Source organism: Phascolarctos cinereus, unplaced genomic scaffold (assembly GCF_003287225.1).
Source record: "Phascolarctos cinereus isolate Bilbo 61053 unplaced genomic scaffold, phaCin_HiC Scaffold_2;HRSCAF=192, whole genome shotgun sequence".
NCBI classification, from domain to species: Eukaryota; Metazoa; Chordata; class Mammalia; order Diprotodontia; family Phascolarctidae; genus Phascolarctos; species Phascolarctos cinereus.
This window is the reverse complement of record NW_027555625.1, coordinates 292039395-292056379: the sequence shown is the minus strand read 5'-3', so window position 1 is coordinate 292056379 and position 16985 is coordinate 292039395. Positions and strand designations below refer to the sequence as shown.

The window sequence follows — 16985 nt, the reverse complement described above, 5'->3', positions numbered from 1 at the left end:
GTTACTAATTTTGCTTTGAGATAAAAATTTCCATCATTCAGTTAGAATGAAATAGTTTGTTCCATCCTAGGATTTTTAAAGTTCACAGTGTAAGATATAATATTAGATGAAGTATTATTTTCTTTTTTGTTCTATTGTCCTCCAATAAACAATTTCTTATTGTTTCTAGGGTTGTAACCCTCTGGCTCAGACAGGGCGAAGCAAACTTCAGAATCAAAGGGCTGCATTAAACCAACAGATCATGAAAGCTGTTCGAATGAGAACTGGCGCTGAAAATCTTTTAAGGTATGTTATTGCTATCTCTGCTTCTAAGGCAACTGGAATTGGCTTCTTTGCCTTGAACCTTTTGTGGTCAGCTTTATGGCTTCTCTGACTTCCTGAGCTCAGGAAGTTTTGGATTTAATAAGTTGCTTTATGCTCTATGTCTTTTAAATACCTCTAGTCCACACAGATAGAGCTAGTGTTCTGAACTCACAGAATCATAAAGGATCTTTGAAACTCTTTAATCCAACCAGGACCTTAACAAGAATCTCCTCTTCTGTATATAGTACTCAACAAATAGTCATCTAGCTGCTTTTGCTTTGAGGCGATTACCTCTTGAGGTAATGCTTTCTGGTTTGTTTGGTTTTTTTAATAGGATTTTGGATACATTTAGAATGGGGAGGGACTTCAGGGGTCATCTAGTCTAATTTCCCCATTTTGCAAATGAGGAAACAGGCACAAAAAGATTGCAAAGTTGAACAGGTAATAACTGGCAGACCTGGGATTTGAACCCAGATCCTTTGGGATTTGAACCCAGATCCTTTGATTCTAGATCTGTTATGGTTTTCACTGTGCCATAGAATAACTTTTAATTGTTAAAACAACAACAACAACAATAACAAAAAAAAGTTTTCCCTACATAAAACCAAGATCTGGCTTAGTGTTTTAAATAAAAAGTAATATATAACTATTGGAATAAAAAAGAAAGAAACCTACCCTGGAACTCTTAACAACTTATGTGTAGATTTTGATTCAGGTAAGTTATGGTCAAATTATTGGAGGCCCACTTGTATAAATGTACTATATTTTTTATTGTATTTGTTGTGTGAATTTCTGATTCAAAACCTAAAGTTAAAATTTTGCCTGAATAAAGGGAATAGCTGATGTGAACACGTAACAATGACTGCAGGAATATGATGAGACTAAAAGGATCTTTAGAAATAGATTATTTTCCATTTTTGACATTTGGGAAGATTCCTTAATATTGCCTTTTCTAGAATAAAAACTCTGAGACCAGGAATCATAGCTTTGTCTCTTTAGACATCTAATAGTTTTATGTATATTTGTAAGGTAAGACTTTTTTTTTATTAACCTATTCCTCCTCAGTCTCTCTCACTACCCATATATCCAATCTGTTGCCAAGATCTGTTTATTTTGTCTTTATAACATCTATTGCATTTATCCCCTTCTCTTCTCTGACACTTTACCACCTTGCTGCAGATCCTTGTCACCTCAAATCTAGACCATCACCATAACCTGCTAATTGGTCAGCCTGTCATAAAGTCTCTGCCTCCCAGTCCATCCTCTACTCAGCTGCCAGAGTGAGTTTTCTAAAATGTAAGTCTGACCATATCACCCTTCCCTATGCAATAAACTCCACTGGCTTCCTATCACATCCAGGATCAAATATAAAATCCTCTGGCATTCAAAGTCCTTCATCTGCCCTCTCTCTTTCTAGTCTTTTGTTTTTAAGTGCCTACTTTATTCCAGGCACTGTGCTAGGTACTGAAGATATAATACAAAACCAAAGATATTCCATAATCAAATGAGCTTATGCTCCATTAGGGGAAATAACAATGAACATTTATAGTTATGTATAAAATTTATTTTTTTAAAAATTAATCTATATTTTTTGTTTTTTAGCATTCACTTCCATAGGCTTTTGAGTTTTAAATTTTCTCCCCCTCTCTCTCCAAGACAGTCTGCAATCTGATATAGGCTCTACATATACATTCCTATTAAACATAGTTTCACATTGGTCATGTTGTAAAGAAGAATTAGAACCAATAGGAGGAACCACAAGAAAGAAAAAACAAAACAAAACAGAAGAAAATAAAAAGCAAATAGTATGCTTCAATCTCCATTCAGACTCCATAGTTCCTTCTCTGGATGTGGATAGCATTTTCCGTCATGAGACTTTTAGAGATGTCTTAGATTGTTGCATTACTGAGAAGAGCTAAGTCTATCAAAGTTAGTCATTGTACAGCATGGCTGTTACTCTGTACAACGTTCTTCTGGTTCTGCTCACTTCACTCTGCATCAGTCCATACAAGTCTTTCCAGGTTTTTCTGAAGTCCATTTGCTCATCATTTCTTATAGCACAATAGTATTCCATTACATTCATATACCACAACTTGTTCAGCTATTCCCCAATTGATGGGCATCCCCCTCAATTTCCAATTCTTTGCCACCGCAGAAAGAACTGCTATAAATATTTTTGTACATGTGGGTCCTTTTCCCATTTTTATGATCTCTTTGGGATACAGCCCTAGAAATGCTCTAGCTGGGTCAAAGGGTATGTACAAGTTTATATAGCCCTTTGGACATAGTTCTGAATTGCTTTCCAGAATGGTTGAATCAGTTCACAACTCTACCAACAATGCATTAATAGTCCAATTTTCCCACTTCTCCAACATCTATCATTGTCCTGTTTTGTCATGTTAGCCAATCTGATAGGTGTGATGTGGTACCTCAGAATTCTTTTGATTTGTATTTCTGTAATCAGTAGTGAATTAGAGCGTTTTTTAATGTGACTATAGTTTTAGTGTCTTCATCTGAAAACTGGCTGTTCATACCCTTTGACTATTTATCATTTGGGGAATGACTTGTATTCTTATAAATTTGACTTAGTTCTCTATATATTTTAGAAATGAGGCCCTTATCAGAGGCACTGGTTGTAAAAATTCTTTCCCAGTTTTCTGAGTCCCTCTTAATCTTGGTTGCATTGGCTTTGTTTGTGGAAAAACTTTTCAATTTAATGTAATCAAAATTATCCATTTTGCATTTCATAATGTTCTCTGTCTCCTGTTTGGTCATAATTCTTCTATTCTCCATAAATCTGACAGGTAAACTATTCCTTGCTCTCCCAATTTGCTCCCAGTATCAGCCTTTATATCTAAATCGTGTACCCATTTTGACTTTATTTTGGCATATGGTGTAAGATATAGATCTATGCCTAGTTTCTGCTATACTTTTTTCCAGTGTTCCCAGCAGTTTTTGTCAAATAATGAGTTCTCATCCCAGAAGCTGGGGTCTTTGGGTTTATCAAACAGTAGATTAGTATAGCCATTAACTACTGTGTCTTGTGTATTTAATCTATTCTGCTGATCCACCACTCTGTTTCTTAGCCAGTACCAAGTAGTTTTGATGATTATTCCTTTATAATACAATTTAGGATTTAGTGTGGCTAGGCCACCTTCCCTAGCATTTCTTTTCATTAGTTCCCTTGATATTCTGGACCTTGTGTTCTTCCAGATGAATCTTGTTATTATTTTCTAATCTTTTTTATACTTTACATTACCCTTACCCCCTACACCAATCCCACCCCTTCCAGCTTTCCTTGTTATTCCTCAAACGAGACACTATCTCCTCACTCTGGACATTTTCATTGGCTGTCCCTTATGCCTAGAATACTCTGTCTCCTCATCTCAACCTTTTGCCTTCCTTTAAGTCCCAGCTAAAATTCAGCCATCTACAGGAAGTCTTTCCTGATCCCCCTTAATTCTAGTGCCTCCAATTCCGGATATAGCTTGCTTTTTACCTAGTTTTTTTGGCTGTTATATTTCTCCATTAAACAGTGATCTCCTTGAGAGCAGGGATTATCTTTTGCCTTTCTTTGGATCTCTAGCACTTAGCATAGTGCCTGGCACATAGTAGGTACTTAATAGATGTTTATTGACTGTCAGACTTCACTCCAGAACTTTTCTACAGTGCCTTCATCTTCTCAGTCCCTTTCCCAGTCTTTCAGCTTCCTTTTGGGTTGTTTCTCTGTTGAGGACAGGGGATTTCTTTCTGTTTGTATTTGTATTCCCAGCTCTTAGTATTGTGCCCAGCACATAGAAAACATTTAATAAATGCTTGTTGACTGACTGACTGTTCCCCATCCCTCATTGAGCAAAATTTAAAAAAAAAACCTGAAAAAGAAATTCCTTACTATATATCTTAAATAGTCAGGCAAAATAAATTCACATGTTAATCACCACACTTTCCAAGATGAGTGGAGAGTTTCATCTTCCTTCTTTGGGACTCTTGGCTTCCAGTGTTTCTGGAAAATGTGGCAACTCAAAAAGACAAGTTCAGGAGACTCCTTAAAATTCCATAAATGTCTTCCTAATTTCATCTGAAATTGTGTTTCATAATTTCTTATGGCATAATGATATTCTGTTACATTCAGATATTATAATTTGTTCAGACTTTTCCCAGAAAGAGGGATACCTCTTTAGTTTCCAACTTTTGGCAATCATAAAAAGAGCTGTTTTTAATATTTTTGTACATACAGGTCCTTTTCCTCTATTTTTTATTTCTTTGCGGTATTAGACCATAGCTTTATCATTTAAATATTCTATAAAGTGCCTACAAATGTCCAGTGTATATGAGGCATTGAAATATTACTTGAGGATTAAGCACAGGTATGAAATTTGTGTGAGCATTTACTCTTAACCCAGGCAGGTGTAACCTCTGCTTTAAGAATAGAGAATGTAGCATTGAATCTTATCCCCAATCCTTTTCTTTTAAGTAAAGGGCTCTGAGTTTTCTCCTTTACATAGTTAAAAATGTGAATCCAGTCCTCTCAGCAGCCTTCCACTGAAGCCCTTCTTCCTGTGGGTCCTGTGTCAGAATGGATTTCTCTTCAGTTCCTCTGCAGAACACTGTTCCCTGCTCTTGAGCACCTGTTTTGGGAAGATAGATGGTATTTACTGCTCTGCACACTCTTGTTCCTTTGGGGCAGTAGGAGAAAGTATCATGTTATTTCCTGCTTTCCAGAAAATCCCTATGTTTTAGGAGGGGATGATGGGCTGACCCATAATACTATGTATGAGAGGGAACTGATCTATTTCTGGATAGGTGGAGCGCCTCCTAATTAGGGGTTGTAGGTAACCTTGAAGTTGAAAGAAGTAATAGGGGTTCTTAAGACTACATATGTATTCATAGCCAAAACAACTCTGGCAGCTAGCCATGTGACAGCTGGGCCATTTATCTAATACTCTAGTTCCTGTATATAACTGCTTTGATTAGAAAAGGAAGGTCAATCAGTAATTATTGTGAATAGAGCATTTACCAGGAAACTAAAAAATAAAAAAACAAACCTAGTTCAACACAAGTACAGTCAAAGTACCTTTGAACCCATGGTTGCAGAGTTTAAAGTTCAGATTTTCATATGGAGCCAGTTGTGATAGCAGGCAGTGCTGCCTAATGGTCGGAGTGTAGGACTTGTAGTTCATTACACCTGTATTAGAATCTTGCCTCTGACACTGTACTGTCATCTGTAAAGTGCTTATAATACCCAGACCTTCGCAGAAGCTTATTATGAGCTCCAGATGAAATCATATATATGTAAAGTATTTTACAAGACTTAAAGTACCATGCAAATGTCATTTGTGATGATGATAATAATGATGATGATGCTGGTGGTGGTGGTGATGATGACAGTGATGAAAGGGGGAGGGGTTGAAGAGGGCAACAGGAGGGACAGAGCACCTTGGTTCAAATCTTGGCTCTGCCACTTACTACTCTTTCGACTTTCTGGGCCTCAGTTTCCTCAACTGTAAAAGGAGAAGGTCAGACTAGGTGAACTTCTTTAAGGTCCCTTCTAGCTCTTAATATATGATCATGCATTTTATTCAGCCATATTCAGCTTTTGGTCTGCATTTTATTTCATCTATAACTCACAAAGACATGTAAAATTTCATTGATGGCAGTGGCCTCCTGAAGTGGGCATTCCTGTTGGAAAGAGTTTGAAGTTTCCTTAGGCTTAACCTATTAAAAACAGTCAGAGGAATGGCTATTTTGAAATAACTCTCCTTTTTTTTTTACATGAATGAATTTCCAAATATTTTGTCATCATTTTCCTTAGGGTGTTCGGTTCCATTCCATTAACTCCCCAAGTAAATAACCATTGTGAACATTTAAGCAAAGCTAAAGCCGCATGGTTTAAGTTGGCCCTCTAGTTGTATTTGCCTTTTGGGGGGAGGCGTGTTAATTATTTTCAGCAATGACCTAAAAGTTCAAAGTGCCACTTTCCATAGAATGCTCTCAGAGGAAAGCTGAAAGGTACTTATTAAACTAACTCTGGGAAGCTTACATTTTCTTAGCTGTGGAATAACTGAGAAGTTGTTAAAACAAACATGGGATTTCAGTACTTCTTGACTGCTCTGCAAAATAAAGCTAACAAGCCACCTAAAAGGGATTCTGTAGCAGGTGCCTTTAGGGTAAAGGGTAGTTTCAACCACAGACCAAACCTCTGACTCTTCAGGTTCAGGTATACAATGGACTGGAATGTTGAGGGACTTGAGATCTGGAGACTAATTAGGTGATTAGGGCCTGAACTGAGGAGTGGAGAGAATAGGCCAGATTAGAGAGATGTGGAGGTAGAAATGGCAAGATTTGGCAGCACATATCCAGATGAGTGGAGTAAGGAAGAGTGAGGAGTATATCATAATGGAGAAGTTATGAAGGTGGGACACTGGAAGGTTGGTGGTACCTTTGCAGAAATAGGGAAATTTGGAGAAGGGGAGGATTTTTTTGGAGGAAGGCAAAGAGTTGTGTTTTGGACATGCTGAGTTTGAGCAATTCTAGAGGATATGCAGTTTGAAATGTCTAATAGGCAATTGGTGATGTGGAAGTGAAGCTCGGGGGGGAGAGACTAGGGATATGTGTGTATGCATGCATGCATATACATATGTATGCACATAGTATGTATACATGTAGGCATATGTATGTGTATATATATATATATATATATATATATATATATATATATGGAGACATATGCATATATACAGTTATAGTGTAGATATAAAGAGTCATCTGCATAGTGATAATAATAATTAAACCTACAGTAAGTGATGAAGTTACCAAGAAAAAGAGTTTAGAGGGAAAGGAGAAGAGAGCCTACGACAGAACCTTGGGGAACACTCACAATTAGGAGTCATAATGGGGATGATGAGCTAGCAAAGGAGGCTGAGAAGGAGTTGTCATTCAGGTAGAAGAACCACAAGAGAGGAGTATCACAAAATCTCAGAGAAGGGACTGTATCTAGGAGGAAAGTGGAGAGCAGTGGCCAAATGAAGCAAATGGGTCAAGAAGGAGGATAACTACAAAAAGACGCTCAGATCTGGCATTTGAAAGAGCAGTTTCAGTTGGGTGGTGAGGACAGAAGCCAGGACAAGATCTCTGGTTTCTCTGTATAGGACGTATCTTCTGGGAGCATGAGGGAAAAAATAAACATGTGGGTGTAGAGACAAGGATCACAACTCTTTGACCTGAGAGAGCAGGCAAGTTTCTGTTGCTTATTTCAGGAATCCTTGTATTCCTTATTCAATGTGTAGAAGGTTGTAATTTATTTTGGAAGTCTGTGGTGGTGGCCTCTGAAATTTTAAAAAGGTTTTGTTGTTATTCAGATGTTTCAGTAGTGTCCAACCCTTTGTGAACCCCGTTTGGGGTTTTCTTGGCAAAGATACTGGAGTCATTTGCCATTTCCTTCTCCAGCTCATTTTACAGATGAGGAAACTGAGGCAAACAGGGTTAAATGGCTTGCCCAGAGTCACACAGCTAGTAAGTGCCTGCAGCCAGATTTCAACTCAGGAAGATGAATCTCTTTGACTCCTGGCCCTGCACTCTACTCACGGTACCACCTAGCTGCCTTTTAAACAAGTTAGTGTTATCAAATGAGCTTCAAATTGATGTGTTATCTTAGGCAAATCACTTTTCCTCATTTGGGGAATGAGGGGATTGGACTAGATAATTCTAAGATCCCTTTCAGCTCTGATTCTAAGCCTTTCCCACTACAGAAATATATAGACTGCATTTATACAGCTGCAGTAGCTTGAAAGTAATGACCCAGTTACTCCAGATCATCAGTTCCAAAAGAGTGATGAGGACATTTCTTTCCAGTGCTGTGCATGAGTGCCTAATTGCTTTTTCTGTCAGGCAAGCCTAGTGCTGTCTTCATTCATATCTGCAACTGAGAGAACAGGCTGAAAACAACAGGCACATTTGCTTGGGTGAAATGGGCCAAAAAATGTAGTCACATCTGACAATAAGTAACTCACTTTGACAGAACCAAGTAAGTGAAATCAGAGTCACAGGAGAGAGCTATCCACCTGCTGGCAATGAATCCTCAGCAAAGATAGAAACTGATCCAAAAGCTAGTAACTTTTAGCCATCACAGAGAGGTTGTAACTGTCATCTTGTTAATTTTTGTTTGAATAATAATGATGTGGGGATTATAATTGTCCAACTTGCAATAAGAGAAACTGAGGCAGAGCTCTGAGTCAATGGCACTTTATTAAAGGGTCCATGGTCCCTTCCAGTGAAGTGGACCTCAGATCTTCCTCATGATCTGAGATGCTCCCTTTTTCTAGGACCTTGTATTTGTAGTTTGATACCCAAATATGCAGAAGAGGTATGATAAAATACAGACTCTCATTGGTTGATAGACCTTGCTCTTGAGGGCCCAAAATGACATATCAGTGGGGGTGGGGTCACAGATTGGGTCCACTAAGCGGTCATAAAATGATCATAAAATGGTTACTTGCTCATGTTGGACAAAAGAGAATGGTCCTGAGATACAAAAATAGATCAGAGGACTTTCCATGTAATTGAGTCACCTCCACCGCACTGAGCTTGGTCACCGTGACAAGGAAAAACAAGAGTGGAGGGCCTCTAGCTACCTTCCTATGATTATGCAAGTGATCTTATAATCTTCAGCTCACAGCACTGGCACCTATTGTACAGAACTTACAATGACTACCCCTATAGAATCATATCAAATTGATTGATACTGATTGGAATAGAGTAGGGGTCTAAATGAATTATATCTCACAGTAATAACAGCCAACATTTTATATGATGCTTAAAGGTTCACATAGCAATTTTACATATATTATCTTCTCTGATACAAGGGCCCTGTAAAATGGCTCCTATAGGTATCACTGTCCCCATTTTAAAGATGAGTAAACTGAGGCTCAGATGATTAGGTGACTTGTCTATGGTCACACAGCTAGTATGTGTCCTAAGCAGGACTAATATATTTACAGCTGAAAGGAACCTCAAGGGCCATCTTGTTCCACCCCGTCATTTTATAGATAAGGAAACTGAGTCACAGGAAGGTGAAATGATTTGCCCAAGGTCACATAAGTAGTAAATTCAAGAGGCAGAATTCTACCCAGAATCTTACCTGACTAATGTTTCCTTTACCTTTCTGCCTAAAGAATCAAGTTGATGAATTCTGTCCTAATCCCGTAGTTGAATTATCTAGTTATGTAGCTTCCTTTTGGGATACCTCTCTAACTTAACACTCATAAATTTGCACATTGGGCCTCTGGAGGACAGCTTTCATGTTCAAAGTACTATGTGGCTCCTAATACTGTAGTATTAGCTCACAATACTGTACTGTCGTATACCAAATACTATTGTATAGTTCACAAGTCTTGCCAGCATATTTCCCTTTAGTAGTCAGCCAGTAGATACAACTAGCTTAAAGCAAAGGCATGTACAAAAATGTTACAGTAAGGACGGCAAGTTTAAATCATTCTTCTCCATAAACCTGGGATTCACTCTCTAATAGTGTTCCAGTGAAGAGTGGGCACAAACTTAGAGGATATTGATCGTGAGGCACTCATGTAGAGAACACAAGTGGCTTCCTCACACTGCTCCCTCTAGGCACTCCCTCTGGTCTTTCTATTGGGTGGGTCACTCTGCTGCTCACCCTTGGACTGCACCTCTCCACATCTTGACTCACAGGTGCCAGAACTAGCTCTCTCTTAAACCATAGAGCCACAAGTCACTCTGAAGCTGTTTTCTGCTCCCACTGTCTATGTCTTTCTGTGTCTCTCTATTGGATGAGTATAATCTCCTTCTATGTGAATACATCTGCTATAGGGCTAGAGAGAAAATTTCCCTCTCTCCCTCCTTCCAATCCGCTGCCCAAAGTTCAGAGATCACACTCCACAAAGCTGTTTCCTGACTGATGTTTCGAAAGGCCACCAAGTGTGTGGCCAATCTGACCAACCAATGACCAGCTTCCTTTCTAATTCAACCAGGGAAACTTTTCCCTCACTTCATAAAGTTTGGCATAGACACATTTTTGCACTTAGTTTAACACATTGTTATCTCATTTCCTGTGTCATTTGTCTCTTGGTGGAGGGGGTGGTGGTGCAGTGAAGAAGGCTGATCCAATATAATTAGATGAAGGAAGATCCCAAACTGTGTTGGTACTTTCCAGGTGAAACTATTTGAATGCTGGATTTCATATAAACAGTAAACAATTCCAAAAAAACACCCAAATTCTCTTACAAATTACATTACTAGAAAAAAATTTCATTAACTTTCTACAATGTATAGTACTATCTTTTGTGATAGATCAAGTAAATTAGACTCTTCAAGAAATAGAATTTGTGTCCTTTACATGGGACCATTTATACTAGAGAGAGTGGCCTAGCTAGGCTGAACTTTTTTTTTAATTAATTTATTTTGATTTATCAACAATCACTTCCATAAGCTTTTGAGTTTTAAATTTTTTTCCCTTTCCTACCCCCTTCCCTCCCCAAGAGGGCTTGCAATCTGATTAGGCTATACATGTACATTCCCATTAAACATGATTTCACATTAGTGATGTTGTTTGCTTTGGTTTTTTTCGGTGAGGCAGTTGGGGTTAAGTGACTTGCCCAGGGTCACACAGTTAGTGAGTGTTATGTATCTGAGGCTAGATTTGAATCAAGGTCCCCCTGCCTGCAGGGCAGGTGCTCTATCCACTGTGCCCACCTAGCTGCCCTGCCACATTTGTGATGTTGTAAGGAAGAATTAGAACCAATAGGAGGAACCATCAGAAAGAGGAAACAAAACAAAACAGAAGAAAAAAATAGCAAATAGCGTGCTTCAATCAGCATTCAAACTCCATAATACTTTCTTTGGATGTGGATAGCATTTTCCATCATGAGACAGTTGTTGAACTTTTGAAATGCTAATCTGGCACGCTTGAATCTTGAATTATCCTTTTGGTTCTTAAATCAAGTAATTGAATTTCTAGATCTCTAAAGATCACATATATACTCAAGAGGAACTGCTTTTTTATGAAAGGTCTTAAAGGAAATTAGTTCTCATCTTTTCCTAAAGATGGCTCAAGTGGCTAGAGGACAGTTCAAATATAGCCAAAGGCTTTGGGGTTGATCTCCCACATGAGCCACGCTGGTTTTGCTTTATTTTGTGATGGTTTTTTTCTCATGCCAGTTAGCATCCCTAATTTCAGTCAACTATCTTGAAAATAATTTGTCTTTTGATACACATGAATAATTTGAGAAAGTGTAGAGAGCATAGTGGCACAGCAAATAGAATACTGGACTGGGAGTCAAGAAGACTTGGATTAAAATTTTTGCCTCTGATACTTAAAGACTGTGTGACAAATGGTTAAGTCATGTAGCTTCTCTAAGCTTTATTTTCTTCAAGTATAAAATGGGAAAATAAATAATGTGATATATCACAGGATTGTTGTGAGGATTTAATGTGTGTAAAATGTTTTGTTAGCTTTAAAGTGCTGTATTGTTATTGTTATTGGTGCAAATCCATTTCCACTGCTGGGGAAAAAAAAACCAATTCAAAATGCGTGCCTGAGGTATGATCAGTTCCTTATCTTTGCGTCTAAATGTGAGCATTATTTCAATGAGTGTATAGTGATTCTAGCCATAAACTTTCTAAAATAGTGATTTCTCTCCCTTTTACAGCTATTGATCCACATGAAAGTTTAGAACACGTAAATAGAATGCTCATTGAAATATCAAAAATCTTAACTCCTCAAGGAGAGGAGTTAATGGCAGAACAAAATGGGTCATGAAAGTCAATACTAATAATATTTGTCTTATTTTTTTTGGTTTGTACTTCTGGTTTTGTCAGTGTATACGGTGTTGTACAAAATTGATTTTAAAAATTTATTAATTCTTTTACTTTTTCTCATTGGAAAGAATTTCCGTTATCAGTAGAAATCCCCTCTCCCAATGCCAATCAATTACTCATCTATAATTTAATAAAGATGATTGGGAGAGAAGGCCTTAAATGTACTCTTTTAAGTCATCACGCAGTATTGGAAGGACACTAGATGAAAATTTATGGAGTACATCATTGGCATAGTGGATGGAATACTGGACTTGGAGTCAGTAGGACATGAATTCAAATTCTGCCTCAGACACTTACCAGTTGTGTGAACCTGGGCAAGTCTTTTAACCCCTCTCAGCCTATTTGTGCATCTGTAAAATTGAGGTAATAATAGCACCAGCCTCACTGCGTTTCTGTGGGGATCAAATGAAATAATATATGTAGAATGATTTGCAAACCTTAAAGCCTTATGCAAATGTTAGCCATATATTATTATTAATTGAAAATTTCAGGGAGCCACTTTTCTATACAGAATTACCTTTTTCCTGTCTTATTTTGATACTTCAGTGGATGAATGGTTCCATCAATATGCATACTTCTCCCAGAAGTGAAAATTATGAACTACTCATGCCTGCCTGTCCTGTTCAACTCTTATATATCATCCTTCAAATCTACTACAGGAGATTCACTTCCTATCCTGGAGGCTTTTTAGTTCCCTTGACATTACAGACATCAATGGAAGACACAGGTTATCCTTGCTCTTTTTTTTTTTTTGATAGGCAATGGGGTTAAGTAACTTGCCCAGGGTCACATAGCTAGTAACTGCTATGTGTCTGAGGTCAGATTTGAACTCAGGTCCTCCTGACTCCAGGGCTGGTACTCTATCCACTGTGCCACCTAGCTGTCTATCCTTGCTCTTGATATGTGACTAGACCAGTTTTTTTTCCCCAGACATGCATTTGTCTGAGATGCTTAATGCTACTTCTGTGTAATTCATTTGTAATGTGTCGCACCATTCTCAAGCACACTATACCCTTTTCCATCGTCCTTTGGGTGATCCACAGCTTTAGCTCTTCAGACTGTGGCATTCAATGACTTGTAGCCATATAACCTCATTGGAAGAATATTGGTGTTAAAAAAAAGTTGTATTTTAGAGAAAAACTTGGAGTTGTTTAAAAAAAAAACCTGCTTAATTTCCTAAATATAATCTCCTCTTCTTGTTCAGTTCTGAGTCTAGCTCTTTGTCCATTGTCTTTATCAGTGGTTTACAGAGTGGGGAGCATGCACCTTGAGATGTGCAAGATGATCCATTGCGGTATCCAGAAAAAATATTAAAATTGAGAACAATTTGCTGATGACATGATGGTTTGCTCAGAAAATCCTAGTGTCAGCAAAGAATCTAATTGAGACAGTACCTTCAGTGATGTTACAGGCTACAAGTTAAACCCACAGAAAACCCCCCACAAAACCCAACATCTTTCCACATGATAATAACAAAATCCAAGAGGCTAATGAATTTTCATTCAAAATACATAATGCTTCTGGGATCCAGTCTACCAAAGCACACTCAATGCCTGTTTGGATACAATTATAAAATGCTCCTTTCAAGAATTAAGGAACAACTGCAGGAATATTCAGTACTCATACTTAGGCCATGCCAATTTTAGTAAAGATGACCATACTGTCAAAATTAATTTAGAGATTTAATATTAAACCAATCAAACTGCCAAAGAGATAGATACAAATATACAGATATTTACAGATATAGACAAAATAATAAGATTCTTTCAGAGAAACAAAAGACTTAGAATACCAAGGGAAATAATGAAACAAAGCTAGGAATGAAGGGTGAATAACACTTTTGGACCTCATATTGTGTTCTAAAGCAGCAGTCATGTAAAACACTTGGTACTAACTTAAAAAAAACAGAAAAATAGATCAGCAGAATAGAGCAGGCAAAGAAGAATCAGATGTAATTGAACTCAATAACCCACTGTTCAAAAGCATAAATTATCTAGGAAAGAATAATCTACTTGGCAAGAAGTGCTGGGAAAACTGGAAAACAGTCTGGCAGAAATGAGGTTTAAGATAAATAAATTCAAATAAATTGAGTAAATTCAAAGTGATGGGATATGGGAGCTGAATATTAAATATCATGCCAATAAAATAATTGAATAAAAGTAGATTACGTACCTTTCCCATCTATGGGTAAAGGATGAATTCTTAACTAAAAAAGGGATAGAGGAAATTACAAAGGATAAAATGCATACTTTGAGTGTGTGTGTGTGTGTGTGTGTGTGTATGTATGTATCTGGTCTATCCTTAGCAATCTCTGGGGCTGTAGACATGGGGAATGAAGGGTCATGTTTGAAGCTGGATTCTGCACATGTCTGTGACTCTGGAGAGACCTCTAGTATACTATTCAAAGGTTCATAATTGTTTCTCTCCACTGCTTGTCTTGATCTTCTCTTCCAAAGTGTCTATACCCCTCTGCAGGTCTGCAGTATCATCAGCTCAGAAGTCTCTCAGACAGTTCTGTCATGTTTCTCTCTCTATTGGCAGCATATTATACCATAAAGCTGTCCCTTAGATACCTGCTTCAGTCTTAGATGAAAGTGAAGTTGTATCAGTAACATTTATTTTTTTAAAGTTGAAGAGAGAAGCACAGGCTCTTCACTCTTCTGCTTTCCTTCCCCAGCCCTCCGCTATGTGTCGCTGTCCTATTCCAGCCCACTGTCTACATCTCCTATGTCTCTTGGCCTGGTGTCTGTATGCTTCCTGGACTCTGGGGGCTAAGGATGCAATGAAAACAGGTAGCCCTTGCCTCAGGATCAGGAAAGATTGGGTGGAATGGGAGATAACCAACCCAGGACACACCATTAAACCATGTCGAATCCCAGACAGAGGGCTCAGGTGGGCTGGCTCAGAGGTCAGTGGGAAAATGCTTCCCAAGTATATAAGCTCCTTGCTGTCTACTTAGGTTCTTATTACCCTGACATACCGCCCCCACTTCCTTCCCCTCTCCCCCCTTCCTTCCCAATCCAGGAGAGCAAGGAGGGCTTCTCCCAGGTCTGGAAGAGAACTTGAGGGGAGTAGTTGCAGCAACAATGCCCCAGTGGAAGTAGGGACAAGGAGCAGCACCATCTGGCAAGAGGAGAGAGGCAGCCAGTGATTGCTGCTGCCCGTGGGCTTGGGGCTCGGGTAGACAAAAACAGAACTTTGTCTGATTGGCAGCTCTGCTCCCAATTCCTCCCAAAGCCATCAGACACCTTGTAAACAAAAGATGTTGGCTACCTCAGGAAACCAGGGCCTGTCAGGGTATTTTGCCATCTGCTATTACCCTCTTTTCTCCACCTGACATAGCCACCATCTAGACCTAGAACTTGACTTCCAGAGACCATCTCCAAAATTTATTAGCCCAATTTCAACAAAAATCTTTGCATAGTTTGTGGATTGAAAAATGATCATCATGATTTAGTAAGAATAGACAATAAACATGAGGGTGGGTGGGGTGGGAGGAAGGGAGAAAATTTGGAACCCAAAGTTTTAAAAACACATGTTTTAAAAAAAATGTTTCCACATGCAACTGGGAAATAAGAAATACAGGAAATGAGGTACAGAAATCTATCCTGCCCTATAGGAAAATAGAAGGGGAAGGGGAAGGGAAGGGGAGAGATAGAAGGGAGGGCAGACTAGGGGAAGGGGTATTCAGAATGCATGCAATCTTGGGGTGGGGAGAGGGGCAAGATGGGGTGAAAATTTGGAATTCAAAATCTTGTGGAAGTAAATGTTGAAAACTAAAAATAAATAAATTTATATTAAAAAAAGAATAGACAATAAACCACTTCTTCCACATAGATCTATTTATCTTAGTGAATATGAATTTTTCTGCTGTGACAGCCAATAAAACTAAGCATCAAAATATACTGAATTTTGTGTTTTCACATGCAACTGGGAAATAAGAAATACAGGAAATGGGGGAACAGAAGTCTGCCCTGCTCTACAGGAAAATAGAAGGGGAAGGGGATAAGAGAAGGGAGGGGGGAGAGATAGAAGAGAAGGCAGACCAGGGGAAGGGGTATTCAGAATGCATGCCATCTTGGGGTGGGGGGGAGGGGTGAGAAATTTGGAACTCAAAAACTTGTGGAAGTGAATATTGAAAACTAAAAATAAATAAATTTATATTAAAAAAAGAAAAAAAATATACTGAATTTTGAACCAGATCCTCAAATCACTATATCACAAAGTGTTAAACCAAAATTTCCAAAGCAAAGAAATATTCAATAATATCACTACCACTAACAATGATATTAAAAGATTCTTGTACCATAAAAAAATTAAAATTATTTAAATTGTTTATTTCAGAACATAGTATAGTAGCACATGAATATAATTTATACATATAGAGTACAACATCAAATTTTTGTTATTGATTGGATAGATTTTAAAAAAGTGGAAACCTTTAATCTATGTCATCTGTCTAAGATACAGATAGATAAGTTGTTTATCCAACTAAATATCATAGTCAGGACAATGGACATTCTTTATCCATTATGGATGCTTCAACCAAATTGTTTTGAGTGGGTGTGTCTCATTTGGGAGGTTCTTCAAGCCTTTGAGGGTTTGATGCAATCAGTATAATGTCACTTGCAAATAGTGCCTGGTAGACCTCATCATTTATAGAGAATCCTTCTGTTTGGACTTTGTATTGGACATCCTTCTGCTTTTTTATACCTTACTTGATATTAATAGTCAGAGGGCTGTTGAATAAAATCATCTTTGTTCTTATATCTTGAAAGAATTTTGACATACTCACATGAAGTACTTTGTTGGCAGGGAGAGCCTTTAGGGGGAAT

At 38.1% G+C, this 16985-nt stretch overlaps 1 protein-coding gene across 1 annotated transcript in view; it reads left to right on the top strand.

The window, feature by feature from the left end:
- Positions 1-16985, top strand: part of RHPN2 (rhophilin Rho GTPase binding protein 2) — a 73116-nt gene that overhangs the window by 28111 nt on the left and 28020 nt on the right. Inside the window, exon 2 of the mRNA XM_020985035.2 lies at positions 170-285. Coding sequence (XP_020840694.1) covers positions 170-285 — 116 coding nt within the window. The remainder of the gene's footprint in view (positions 1-169; positions 286-16985) is intronic.